This window comes from Mobula birostris, chromosome 4, assembly GCF_030028105.1.
Source record: "Mobula birostris isolate sMobBir1 chromosome 4, sMobBir1.hap1, whole genome shotgun sequence".
Classification (NCBI taxonomy): Eukaryota; Metazoa; Chordata; class Chondrichthyes; order Myliobatiformes; family Myliobatidae; genus Mobula; species Mobula birostris.
The window spans coordinates 84,083,539-84,096,959 of NC_092373.1; the positions used below are offsets into that span (position 1 = coordinate 84,083,539).

Here is a 13,421-nt window from a genome sequence, read left to right on the forward strand (position 1 = left end):
CCCCTTTTTCCACCCTCTCTATCCCTTTTAAAACACTGAAATCCAGGAATATTGAGAACCCATTCCTGCCTTGGTGCCAGCCAAGTCTCTGTAATGGCCACTACATCATAATTCCATGTATGTATCCAAGCTCTCAGTTCATCACCTTTGTTCCTGATGCTTCTTGCATTGAGGTACGCGCACTTCAGCCCTTCTACCTTACTACCTTTACACCATTTGTTCTGCTTCTCTTTCCTCAAAGCCTCTCTATATGTTAGATCTGGCTTTACTCCATGCACTTCTTTCACTGCTCTATCGCTCCGGGTCTCATCCCCCTTGCAAATTAGTTTAAACCCTCCCGAACCATGCTAGCAAACCTACCTGCAAGAATATTGCTCCCCCTCGAGTTCAGGTGCAACCCACCCAATCTGTGTGGTCCCACCTTCCCCAGAAGAGATCCCAATGATCCAAAAATCTAAAACCCTGCTCCCTGCACCAACTCCTCAGCCACGCATTCAACTGCCATCTCCTTCATTTTTTACCATCACTGCAAGGCTTATTGAGAAAGTAAGGAGGCATGGGATCCAAGGGGACATTGCTTTGTGGATCCAGACTTGGCTTGCCCACAGAAGGCAAAGAGTGGTTGTAGACAGGTCATATTCTGCATGGAGGTTGGTGACCAGTGGTGTGCCTCAGGGATCTGTTCTGGAACCCTTGCTCTTCGTGATTTTTATAAATGACCTGGATGAGGAAGTGGAGGGATGGGTTAAGAAGTTTGCTGATGACACAAAGGTTGATGGTGTTGTGGATAGTGTGGAGGGCTGACAGAGGTTACAGCGGGACATTGATAAGATGCAAAACTGGGCTGAAAAGTGGCAGATGGAGTTTAACCCAGTTAAGTGGTTCATTTTGGTAGGTCAAATATGACGGCAGAATATAGTATTAATGGTAAGACTCTTTGAAGTGTGGAGGATCAGAGGGATCTTGGGGTCCGAGTCCATAGGATGCTCAAAGCAGCTGTGCAGGTTGACTCTGCGGTGAAGAAGGCATACGGTGTATTGGCCTTCATCAATCGTGGAATTTAATTTAGGAGCCGAAAGGTAATATTGCAGCTATATAGGACCCTGGTCAGACCCCACTTGGAGTACTGTGCTTAGTTCTGGTCACCTCACTACAGGAAGGATGTGGAAGCCATAGAATGGGCATAGAGGAGATTTACAAGGATGTTGCCTGGATTGGGGAGCATGTCTTATGAGAATAGGTTGAGTGAACTCAGCCTTTTCTCCTTGGAGCGACGGAGGATGAGAGGTGACCTGATAGAGCTGTATAAGATGATGAGAGGCATTGATCGTGTGTATAGTCAGAGGTGTTTTCCCAGGGCTGAAATGGTTGCCACAAGAGGACACAGGTTTGAGGTGTTGGGGAGTAGGTACAGGGGACATGTCAGGGGTAAGCTTTTTTTTACTCAGAGTGGTGAGTGCGTGGAATGGGCTGCTGGCAACGGTGGTGGAGGCAGATACGATAGAGTCTGTTAAGAGACTTTTGGATAGGTACATGGAGCTTAGAAAAATAGAGGGCTATGGGTAAGCCTAGTAATTTCTAAGGTAGGGACATGTTTGGCACAACTTTGAGGGCTGAAGGGCCTGTATTGTGCTGTAGGTTTTCTATGTTTCTAATAATAATAAATACTTTATTGATTCCGAGTGGGAAATTGTTTTATTATAGCAGCACCATTTAAAAACACACTTAGCAACAGTAATAACTAATAAAGTACATAATAATGTACACAATAGTTTATCAATGTGCAATAATAATGTACAAAATAATAAAACAGAGACTATTGTACTATGATGTGTATTCTCCTGTCACACAGAGATGAACTGTTATCTATGCTTATTGCATTTGGTAGGAAAGATTTTCTGTAACGATCCTTGTGACGGTGAAGCTGAATGAGTCTGTTTGAAAGGTGCTCCGCTGCTTATTCAGTAGGTCATGGCGAGGATGTACCTGATTGTCCATAATGGATAAGTTTGTTTAGTGACCTCCTCTCGACCACTAACTCAAAATAGTCTGAGTTGTAACCAAAGACAGATCCGGCCTTTTGAAGAGTTTATTTAGTCTTTTTGCATCTCCAGCATCAATGCTGCTCTCCCAACATAAATCCACAAAGACTGCAACAGATTGGTAAAAGATCTCCAACATCCTGCTGCACATCCAGTCAAGTCTGTTGTCAAGGCCAACTCCCAAATATTTGTACTCCTTCACCACCGCAACTTCTTCACCCAGAATGTATACAGGACTCTTCCTCCTAAAATCAATCACCATCTCCCTGGTTTTGACCACATTCAGGAGCAGGTGGTTCCTCCCGTACCACTTCATAGACTTGTTCACCAGTCCTCTGTACTCTGACTCCTGCCCATCTCTGATACACCCAACCACCGCAAAGTTACCAGAGAACTTCTGCAAGTGACAAGACTCAGACGTACTGAACAGTGTGAACAGAAACAGAGACAGGACAGTCCCTTGTGGCAGTCCAGTGCCACGCACCACCATCTCAGACAGAGAACTATCAGCTGTGCAAACTGGGATCTATCTGTCAGGTAGTTAGTAATCCAGAGGAGGGAGGGGTGGAGAGAGAAGGCTTCGGGGGCAAGGAGGGTGTGTCGTTTGGACAAGTGGGGAAGGGGTCGGCAGGAGGTCCCAAGTTGAACCTGTTGAAAAACAAGTTCAATTTGTTAGCCCTATCCAGACAGCCCTCGATCTTCCTTTCCTTAACCTTGAAGCCAGTGATCTGCTTCACGCCTGACCACACATACCTTATGCTGTTCTGCTGGAGCTTGTACTCCAGTTTCTTCTTGTAGGATTCTTTGCACTTCCTCACAGCCTTACCCTCAGTTCACTCCGTGCTCACCTCAGTACTTGTCTATCTCCAGACCTGAAGCTTTCTTCTTCATATTCGGAAGTTCTTTCAGTATACTGGAGATCCGGCGCTTGTTGCTGGGGAAGCAGCATACAGGATTGGCTGGCAAGATAGTGTTCTCACACAATTTGATATAGTCTGTGATACAATCAGTAGTTTTGTTAATGTCCTCCCTGTGTGGCTGACATAACACATCCCAGTCCATCCTTTCAAAGCATTCCTGTAGTACCTCGTTAATATCCTGAGTCCACCTCCTTACAATCCATGTTGATTCAGGCTGCCGCTGGACAAGAGGCACGTACCTGGGTGTTAGCAGGCTAGGATGTGATTAGATCTGCCAAGTAGGGGAAGGGCAGCAGCACTGTATGTACATTCACATACAGAAGGCCCAGTGTTCTTTTGTCCCATGTAGGGCAGCTGACATATTGATAAGAAGTTGGTATTGTTGCCTTGAGAGAAACATGATTAAAATCCCCAATATCAGCCACAGAAGCATTGGGATATTGAGTTTGTATTCTAGCGACGGTCGAAAAAATAGTGTCGCACGCTGCATTCGCATCAGCCAATGGTTGAATGTAAATAGCAACTAAAACGGCAGTTGAGAATTCCCGAGACAAATAATATGGTCGTATCCCAACAGCTAAGAGCTTGATGTCCAGGCTACATACTGTAAACATTCCTTTACAGTGACATGTCTGGGATTACACTATCTTTCATTCACAAACACTGCAATCCCTCCCTTCTTCTTACCGCTCAGTGTAACATCTGTCTGCTCGAATGGTCTTGAAGCCAGGTATGGTAGCACAATGGTCCAGAAAATTTGTGTGCAGCCAGGACTCAGTAAAGCACAAAACACTGCACTCCTGGTATTCCCTCAGGGACCTAATCAGTACACTGAGCTCCCCCATCTCATTTCCCCAAGGGCCTCATGTTCCCCATGACAATCGCAGGAATAGAAGGTTTATATTTCCACCACTTAGCCTTAACCTTCGCAATGGCCCTGCAGCCTCGCTGTCTCCTCTTAAGCTCCCGTGGGATCTTGGGCCACACTCTGGAGCCATTCATAAAATTTTCAGTGTTGCTCCTTAGGTGGGAAGCTCAATGTTACTCCTTGGAAAGGATGCTCAGTATGTCATCCATAAGAGCTTCAGTGTCAATCCAGCAGGAAGATGGCTTGATGTTATTCCAAACATGAGAAAACCTGCAGATGCTGGAAATCCAAAAAACAAACACAAAATGTTCGAGGAACTCAGCATCTATGGAAACGAGTAAACAGTCAATGTTTCGGGCCAGGACCCTTCACCAGGACTGATAGATGCTGCCTGGCCTGCTGAGTTCCTCCACTACTTTGTATGTGGCAACGTTATTCCAATGTGACACCAAGGTATGTTACACCATGAGAAGGAGACTATGTATTTCTTCACACAATTGAGGCAAGGGAGGTTCTAAAAATAAAGCTCAGTAAAGTGTTACACCATAGGAAATAGGTCAGTGCATCTCCATATGAAGAAGGCTAAGTGTTTCTCTACATAAAGGAAGCTCGGTATTCCCATCTGGAAAGCTTAAAAGGAAACAGAAGGAAGCTGCATTATTCAAAAGTTTAGTGTTGCTACATAGGAGCAACATTGGAAGGAAGATCAGTGTTAGGGACAGAATCTCTGTTATTCCATAGGATGGAAGTTTTAGTGCTATTTTTCAAGATGTAAGCTCAGAGTTATACTGTAAAATTTAATGCAACCATCCAGCACAACCCATTTCATCTTATGATTGTTAATTAGTAGGAATATCTTTAATTATTCTTTTGAATACTTCCTTTTATTAGTCCTTGGAAGAGAAAAAAAGGTTCAAAGGTTCATTTTGTTGTCAAAGTATACAACTCTGAAATTCTTCTCCTCCAGATAGCCACGAAACCATGAAAGAACAGAATCAGAATCAGAATCATCAAACCCCCCTAATACCTCCTCCCTCCACAAAATCAGAACAGGCACAGATCCCCAATCCCCCTCCCCCACACACAAGAAAATTGAGAAAAATTGGGAGAAAAAAAAACAGAATATAAAATACTAAGATCGAAAAATGTCTATAGTCCCAAGTCCATATCCAAAACGCAGAAAACCTGGGTAACATTCTCTGATCACGGCAGCATGCCTTTCCCTCTCCGGCAGCAGAGCGATCCCCCAGCAATCATAGTGCAGTTTCCTCCCTCTATAGCAGAGTGATCCCGCCAGTGATCAAAAGGCAGACAGCCAACGCTCACTTTCCGCATTTCCCTTGACATATCAATCTCCCTCATCGCTTTAATTGGCAAACAACAAAGCTTTAGTTAGCAAAATGGTGTTGAACATGTCTGCTATCATACAGGTCATAAATAGTGCTGAGATACTTATCCGGTTTTTTTCCCCACAGCCATGGACTAAGATGGAGGCCAATTGCCCCGGTATCCATTTTCTGTTGAAATATATATGTGGCCACTGAAGGGCACTCATCTATGATGCATCCTGAAATTTTTCTTCACAATTCAGAACCACTTAATCTGCTTTGCAGTCAATGAAACATCGTCATTGTTTCACATAGGAAATTAAATATGGGAAATGACATTCATGGGTGAGTGTAATGTTTGACATTGATCCTAACATGCTTGTCATCAATTTGATAAGCAATGCAAGTGTATTGTATTGACAGTATGTATCTTCCCAAGCCAGTGAAGTAAATAATGAACTAGGGAATACCCTGCAGAACATGGTTAGAAGGTGACCCAATCCCTGGTCTCAGATACAGAGTAAAACCGTGTTCAGCTATTTCACCAGTCACTGATTTTAATTCGATATCAGCCATAGCCCAATTGATGGAATTGTCATCTAAAATTACAAAGTTCTGGGTCATCACAGACACAAGTAGTCCAGTGCAGCCACCGAGGAAATGCTATGAGTAGATTACATGACATATTTCCTACAGTACTACAACATCCAGAATGAATAATGTTGTAAAGGGATCTGGGACCGAAAAGGTGGGGGAAGGAACTGTACAAGTGCAAGACCTTAGCACTAAAAAAATCTTCTCTAGTTCTCCCACTATTAAATAACAGTGTTTCCACCAAGGGTTACAAATGTCTGTCTTATGAACACTCCTACAAACAAATGAACTCCCATAACATTATTACATACATATGTGTCTGTTCTTACAAATGGTAGAACTAGTTTCCTCACCCCCCCCCAAGCTTTTAGTAATTGTTCTTTCTTATCAATACTTTTCATGCCATTTATTACAATTCTGTGGAGATATGGTTACCATCTCGAATGGTTTTCATGCATTTTTTTTACCTACAGACAAATTTGAGCTATGGATATCTATAAAAATGGAACCCATTCATTACCTGGGGACAGCCTGTACTAACATAAGAAAATAGAAATTGGAAATGGGCAGAGGCCATTTGAGTCTGCTTCTCCATTTAATCCAATAGCTAAACTTATTGTAACTTCTACAAAGGATTGCAAATTTTTGCCCCAAACGTTCTTTTAATGGTAATCTTAGTCCTCTAATTACTGACACAACAACTGGAGGAAAGGTTTCACTGGAAGGTAAATAGTCACAATTGAACAGGTCTGCTGATGAGAGCTGTTTTGGGTCTTTTCCATAAGCTAACAAGAATTTTATCTTTCTTCATGAGATTTCTACTTTACCTCAGAGGAATGCATATCTCAAGCTTGGGACCATAATCAGAATTATACATGTAAACTTAGAACAATATTATAGAGTAGCTCCTGGAGAGAGGAAAAAACAATTCATCAAGTCTCATGATATTACCTCAAAAATATTCTATGCCCCACAGATAGCCAAAACGCATTTATTTTAAACTGGATTCAAGTCTTTTTATTCGACTGAATATTTAAGTTACTACCTCTGGTTTCAGAAAGAGGATAGAATAAACATATTATTTTCCAGCAATGCCAAAACAACAGCATTCTTATCCAGCAATGGTTTTAACCATTCAGATTCAGACCAGCACACAGACAGGAGAATCTGTTTTGTAAATGAGCCAAACCGGCTGCACTGCACAATGCTGCTCTTTAACTAAGTCACAGCAACAAGTGTCTTTGGCCAAAAACTGAGGGCCAAAGGCAGAGCCCAACTCCCATTAGTCAGCTCAATATGTTATATGAATGCTGATGTGCTGAAGGTAAGATCCGGCCCACACTTGAGATTCAAGAGCAGGCAGGTGAAAGAGTTCTGCGGTGAGATTGTTGTACCTCAGCCACCAAAGGGTTTTTTAACTTGCTCAATAAAAGATGTGACTTTAAATCTGTGCCAGTACCATTTTGTGATTTTTTTATTGTAATAAAATAACAAGCCATGGCGATCTGGCTCATCGGGTACATTCCCTGAACACAGAGACAGCTTTTCCTTAGGTCCTCCTGCATGGCATAACAAGTACAGACTGCAACTCTGTTCTTATTTTCTTTCACTCATCAGACCAATGGTAAGGCCAACAAAAGACATGTCACTAGTGGTATTGCCCTTTAAAGTCTTTTTCCAGGTGTTCAATCAACAAAAGCAATGAGTCCACCCCCTCCCATATTGCATCCCATCTTCTACAACAAGCACTAGTTTCACCCAACGTTGTTTGACCCAGAAGCTTTGTTGAGTGTGAAAAGCTTGTATTCCGAAGCAGCACAGTGACACTCTCTCCCACTCTTGGCAGGGTAGGAGGAGGAAAGGGTGCATTGATGTGGGGACATTCACAGGTCCATCTGAAAGCAGGAACAGCAATGGAGTGGTGGGGGACTTGAGGCTTTTCATCGCTCTTGCTGCGGAGTCTGTTCACTTCTCAGGACGCCCATGTACTTGTTGGTGAGAAAGTCGCAGACAGAAATGTTGCAGATAGCTTGGTGCACGTTGGTTAAACTTAGCTCTTTTGGTGCCCTGAATCAAACAGAAACAGAAGATTCACCATTTCCAAACCAGACAGCTCAGAGACCACTCAACTTATCATATGTGCTGTTTCTTTGGTAGATCTATTTGCGAAGCACAGAATCAAATATTACTGTGATGATTGTACGCTCTAGTATCAATTGTTTGGTGACAATAAAGTAAAGCAAATTTGTTTAACTAACTTTGTTCTATTGATTCCCTTGTCGATGACTCTTTAAAGACAATTCTGATTTGAAGACCACTATTTAAGATCAGTTCCACATTCTTCCAGAAAGGTAGTGCAAATCATAATAATTCATTATGTAAAAAAACCTCATCTCTCCCAGGTCTCTTTGCCTCTTGGCTGAAAAGCTGGTTTGCTAACTATGACTTGTCTCTGATTGTGCGTTTGTTGCACTAATATGATGCATTGCTTCACTGAGTTGTATAACTTATGTTCTGTGTGTGACTGAATCTACTTGTCTATAATACTGCTGTAAATACATTTTTCATTGTACCTGTACTTCACTATACTTCAGCACATCAGAATCAGAATCAAGTTTATTATCACTGGCATACGTCTTGAACTTTGTAGTTCTGTGGCAGCAGAATAGAGCAAAATATAAAACAATTACTATAAATTACAATAAAAATTTATTGTATTCAGAAGCTGTAGCTAAAATGTTCAGCACGGGTCTTCAGGCTCCTGTGCCGCCTCCCTGATGGTGGTAATGGTGCACGACCCTTGATCTTTCAATCCTTTCCTTGTGCCCCAACTCTTTTGTAATTCACACTGAACAACTGGAACACGTGACTGATCTCACGTGGTTTGCCTATATTAACTCAATTGCATTTGTTTATTTCTGTGCAGTTGGAAATCTCAGACACTGGCTCAGCATTAGTGTGCAGTGGACAGCCAGGGAAGTAGCAGTGCTGAGGCTAACATCCTATGGGACACTGATCTTTAACCCTTTCTGATCTCACTTCAATGCAGATTCTCTGAGGATGATTCTCTGGTGAAAGAATGTAGAACAAGGGACTACAGTTCCAGGGTAAAGGGTTACCAACAAGATTGAGATGAGAAGGAACTTCTGCTCACAGAAGGATGTGAATCTCTGAATTCTTTAACCCAAGAAGTTGTGGATGCTTGAGTTCTTAAAATGCATTCAAAACTGACACAGACTTTCAGACAACACTGCTTCAATGGAGAAATAGGAAGAAATATGAAGACTGAGGTCAGCGTTACCAATCCTCTAACTAGATTACACTGAACTCCTGGAAGAGTGATGGAACTAATTTCAAAATTAACCTTTAAAACAAAAGGATTTCTTCCATGGCAAGGAAAACATCTGTTTCTACTTCGGAAGCTCATCTTCTTTTCAACTTTGGTACAACTGACTGCGTCATCTTCCTCTTACACTTGAGTTGCAACTGAGGGGCACTATTCCCAGTGGGTTCACCCTGAATCACAGATACAGTACCCTGTACCTCCATAGCTTTCTCTTTGCACACTGGCATCATTACTTACTGAGTCTTCCAAACTTCCATGCTTTTTCCTGCCCTCTTCCTGATCTGTACACTGCAGACTTGGGCCAGGCTGGGAATACCTAACTTATGGACACCCCGTACACATGAATGAATGCCAGTGGGATGTATGGCATAGATTTGCCGGTTGGCGGCAAGTGTTTTCCATCAGGTGGCTACAGGACATGTCCCTGTACCTTATTCCCCTACCACCACTTCTGCTTCCCTTGAGCCACAAGAGTCGGGAGCTGGGTCAAGCTGAGCAGAATTACTTACTCACTCACTGTGTAAGTAAGGCCAACTGACGGCTGCTCTTTGTGTATCTTTTCAGTCTCCTGTCTCACTGCTGCTGTGATCCTCTCCCACACGCTGATTTTGTTCATTTCTGACTTGCAAGCAGATCAGGTTACAAACAGTTTGCAGGAACTGCCTGTAACCTTCAACTCTGTTATCTCCCTCACAATCCTCTTATCTCTAAGTAGTTAAACTGCTGGCTTTAGGAGTCATTTGAAGATGGAATATAATTTCCTTGGGTTAAATATTGGGAAGTCGAAAGGCAAATAATTTTAACTTCAGCTACAGATTTCACTCACAAATCGTGAGTCCATCATCCCCAGCACTAGTGAAAGCTGAAGCAGTTTCTAACCATGTCAAATTCTAGTCTTAAGAGTTGAATATATAAACACAAATACCTCAAAATAAAAACGTCAGCAACATCCACCAACTGCATATCAACCAACACACATCAAAGTTGCTGGTGAACGCAGCAGGCCAGGCAGCATCTCTAGGAAGAGGTACAGTCGACGTTTCAGGTCGAGACCCTTCATCAGGACTAACTGAAGGAAGAGTTAGTAAAAGATTTGAAAGTTGGAGGGGGAGGGGGAGTTCCAAAATGACAGAAGACAGGAGGGGGAGGGATGCAGCCAAGAGCTGGACAGGTGATTGGCAAAGGGAATATGAGAGGATCATGGGACAGGAGGCCTAGGGAGAAGGAAAGGTGGGGGGGGGGGGAACCCAGAGAATGGGCAAGGGGTATAGTCAGAGGGACAGAGGGAGAAAAAGGAGAGTGAGAGAAAGAATGTGTGTATAAAAATAAATAGCGGATGGGGTACGAGGGGAGGTGGGGCATTAGCGGAAGTTAGAGAAGTCAATGTTCATGCCATCAGGTTGGAGGCTACCCAGACGGAATATAAGGTGTTGTTCCTCCAACCTGAATGTGGCTTCATCTTGACAGTAGAGGAGGCCGTGGATAGACATGTCAGAATGGGAATGGGATGTGGAATTAAAATGTGTGGCCACTGGGAGATCCTGCTTTCTCTGGCGGACAGAGCGTAGGTGTTCAGCAAAACGGTCTCCCAGTCTGCGTCGGGTTTCGCCAATATATAGAAGGCCACATCGGGAGCACCGGACACAGTATATCACCCCAGCCGACTCACAGGTGAAGTGTCACCTCACCTGGAAGGACTGTCTGGGGCCCTGAATGGTGGTAAGGGAGGAAGTGTAAGGGCATGTGTAGCACTTGTTCCGCTTACAAGGATAAGTGCCAGGAGGGAGATGGGGGGGGGGGGACAAATGGACAAGGGAGTCGCGTAGGAAGCGATCCCTGCGGAAAGCGGGGGGCGGGGGAGGGAAAGACGTGCTTAGTGCTGGGATCCCGTTGGAGGTGGCGGAAGTTACGGAGAATAATACATTGGACCCGGAGGCTGGTGGGGTGGTAGGTGAGGACCAGGGGAACCCTATTCCTAGTGGGGTGGCGGGAGGATGGAGTGAGAGCAGATGTGCGTGAAATGGGGGAGATGCGTTTGAGAGCAGAGTTGATGGTGGAGGAAGGGAAGCCCCTTTCTTTAAAAAAGGAGGACATCTCCCTCGTCCTGGAATGAAAAGCCTCATCCTGAGAGCAGATGCGGCGGAGATGGAGGAATTGCGAGAACGGGATGGCATTTTTGCAAGAGACAGGGTGAGAAGAGGAATAGTCCAGATAGCTGTTGCTTTTGAAATCTCATCACCCTTCAGTTACCATGCTCCAACCCCAACCCCAACCTCCTACTTGGCTAACATCAGCTGAAAACTTTACACTCCACCAAGTCCTGCTCATTCATCCATGTCCTTGGCTACAATGGGTGTCAAACCTATTACCCCTCAATCAGTTAGAAATAAGGCAGAACTGTACCTGTTATGAGGAGTATTCTGGTATGCAATTCCCAAGGACTCTCGAAGAATGTCACTTACAAACTGTTCAGTGGCCTAGAAACAAGGATGAGACAGATCAATATCAGATAAGGATATTACTTTGCTAAAGGCTGCAGCTTCTGCCAGCCCTTTCATTCTGTATCCTGCTCTCCACTACAGAGACTGAAGTTCCCACTAACAGAAGAACCAAACTCAAAGCCAATACACGGGAGAAAATGGCAGTTTTTTTGATGATGTTTCATCTCATAGGGTTGGGCATAACTGTTTTACATAGAAACATAGAAAATAGGTGTAGGAGTAGGCCACTCGGCCCTTCGAGCCTGCACCGCCACTCAGTATGATCATGGCTGATCATCCAACTCAGAACCCTGTACCAGCCTTCTCTCCATACCCCCTGATCCCTTTAGCCACAAGGGCCATATCGAACTCCCTCTTAAATATAGCCAATGAACAGGGCTCAATTGTATCCTGTGGCAGAGAATTCCACAGATTCACCACTCTCTGTGTGAAGAAGTTTTTCCTCATCTCGGTCCTAAAAGGCTTCCCCTTTATCCTTAAACTGTGACCCCTCGTTCTGGACTTCCCCAACATCGGGAACAATCTTCCTGCATCTAGCCTGTCCAATCCCTTTAGAATTTTATATGTTTTAATAAGAACCCTCCTCAATCTTCTAAATTCCAGTGAGTATAAGCCTAGTCGATCCAGTCTTTCATCATATGAAAGTCCTGCCATCCCAGGAATCAATCTCGTGAACCTTCTTTGTACTCCCTCTATGGCAAGAATGTCTTTGCTCAGATTAGGGGACCAAAACTGCACACAATACTCCAGGTGCGGTCTCACCAAGGCCTTGTACAACTGCAGTAGAACCTCCCTGCTCCTGTACTCAAATCCTCTTGCTATGAATGCCAGTATACCATTCGCCTTTTTCACTGCCTGCTGTACCTGCATGCCCACTTTCAATGACTGGTGTACAATGACACCCAGGTCTCGTTGCACCTCCCCTTTTCCTAATCGGCCACCATTCAGATAATAATGTTTTCCTGTTCTTGCCACCAAAGTGGATAACCTCATATTTATCCACATTAAATTGCATCTGCCATGAATTTGTCCACTCACCTAACCTATCCAAGTCACCCTGCATCCTCTTAGCATCCTCCTCACAGCTAACACTGCCACCCAGCTTCGTGTCATGCGCAAACCTGGAGATGCTGCATTTAATTCCTTCGTCTAAATCATTAATATATATTGTAAACAACTGGGGTCCCAGCACCGAGCCTTGCGGTACCCCACTAGTCACTGCCTGCCATTCTGAAAAGGTCCCGTTTATTCCCACTCTTTGCTTCCTGTCTGCCAACCAATTCTCTATCCGCATCAATACCATACCCCCAATACCGTGTGCTTTAAGTTTGCACACTAATCTCCTGTGTGGGACCTTGTCTAAAGCCTTTTGAAAATCCAAATATATCACATCCACTGGTTCTCCCTTATCCACTCTACTAGTTACTACTACGTCAACTGAGGCCTAGGGGGCCGGCCTCCAGCACGATGATGGACTCTCCACTTCTCCCTCTCCCTCATCAGTGTGTTCAGTTCATCTACATTAGCCGCGCCGCTGTCTTCTAGGAGCGTGTTGACCATAGTCTTGGGAGTGCACCCAGGGTTCATCCTCCCGTGCTTGGGTTCCCATATGATGACTAGGCTGGCAGGTAGCTCAGGGTGGCGTAGACAGTGCCCCGCTAGTTGCAGTCTTCTCGCCTCGATTGTAGTGGAGAGCATCGGTAGGTTGTTATAGAGCTCAAAGTTTGTCATGTGCTGTTGCCAGCTCACATCAATAGCCATCTGGAGCATTCATGTATAGCAACCATCTAGAGACTTTTGCATCATCTTGGTGAGTGTTCAC

At 44.1% G+C, this 13,421-nt stretch overlaps 1 protein-coding gene across 4 annotated transcripts in view; it reads right to left on the minus strand.

The window, feature by feature from the left end:
• Nucleotides 1-7,208: 7,208 nt before the first annotated feature.
• The window catches only part of yeats2 (YEATS domain containing 2), a 173,507-nt gene continuing 167,294 nt past the window's right edge, over nt 7,209-13,421 (minus strand). For all 4 annotated transcript variants that reach the window (XM_072255690.1, XM_072255691.1, XM_072255692.1 and 1 more), the window contains 2 exons: nt 11,502-11,575; nt 7,209-7,819 (listed from right to left, as the gene is read on the minus strand). In XM_072255690.1, coding sequence (XP_072111791.1) covers nt 7,693-7,819; nt 11,502-11,575 — 201 coding nt within the window. In that variant the 3' untranslated portion in view covers nt 7,209-7,692. The remainder of the gene's footprint in view (nt 7,820-11,501; nt 11,576-13,421) is intronic.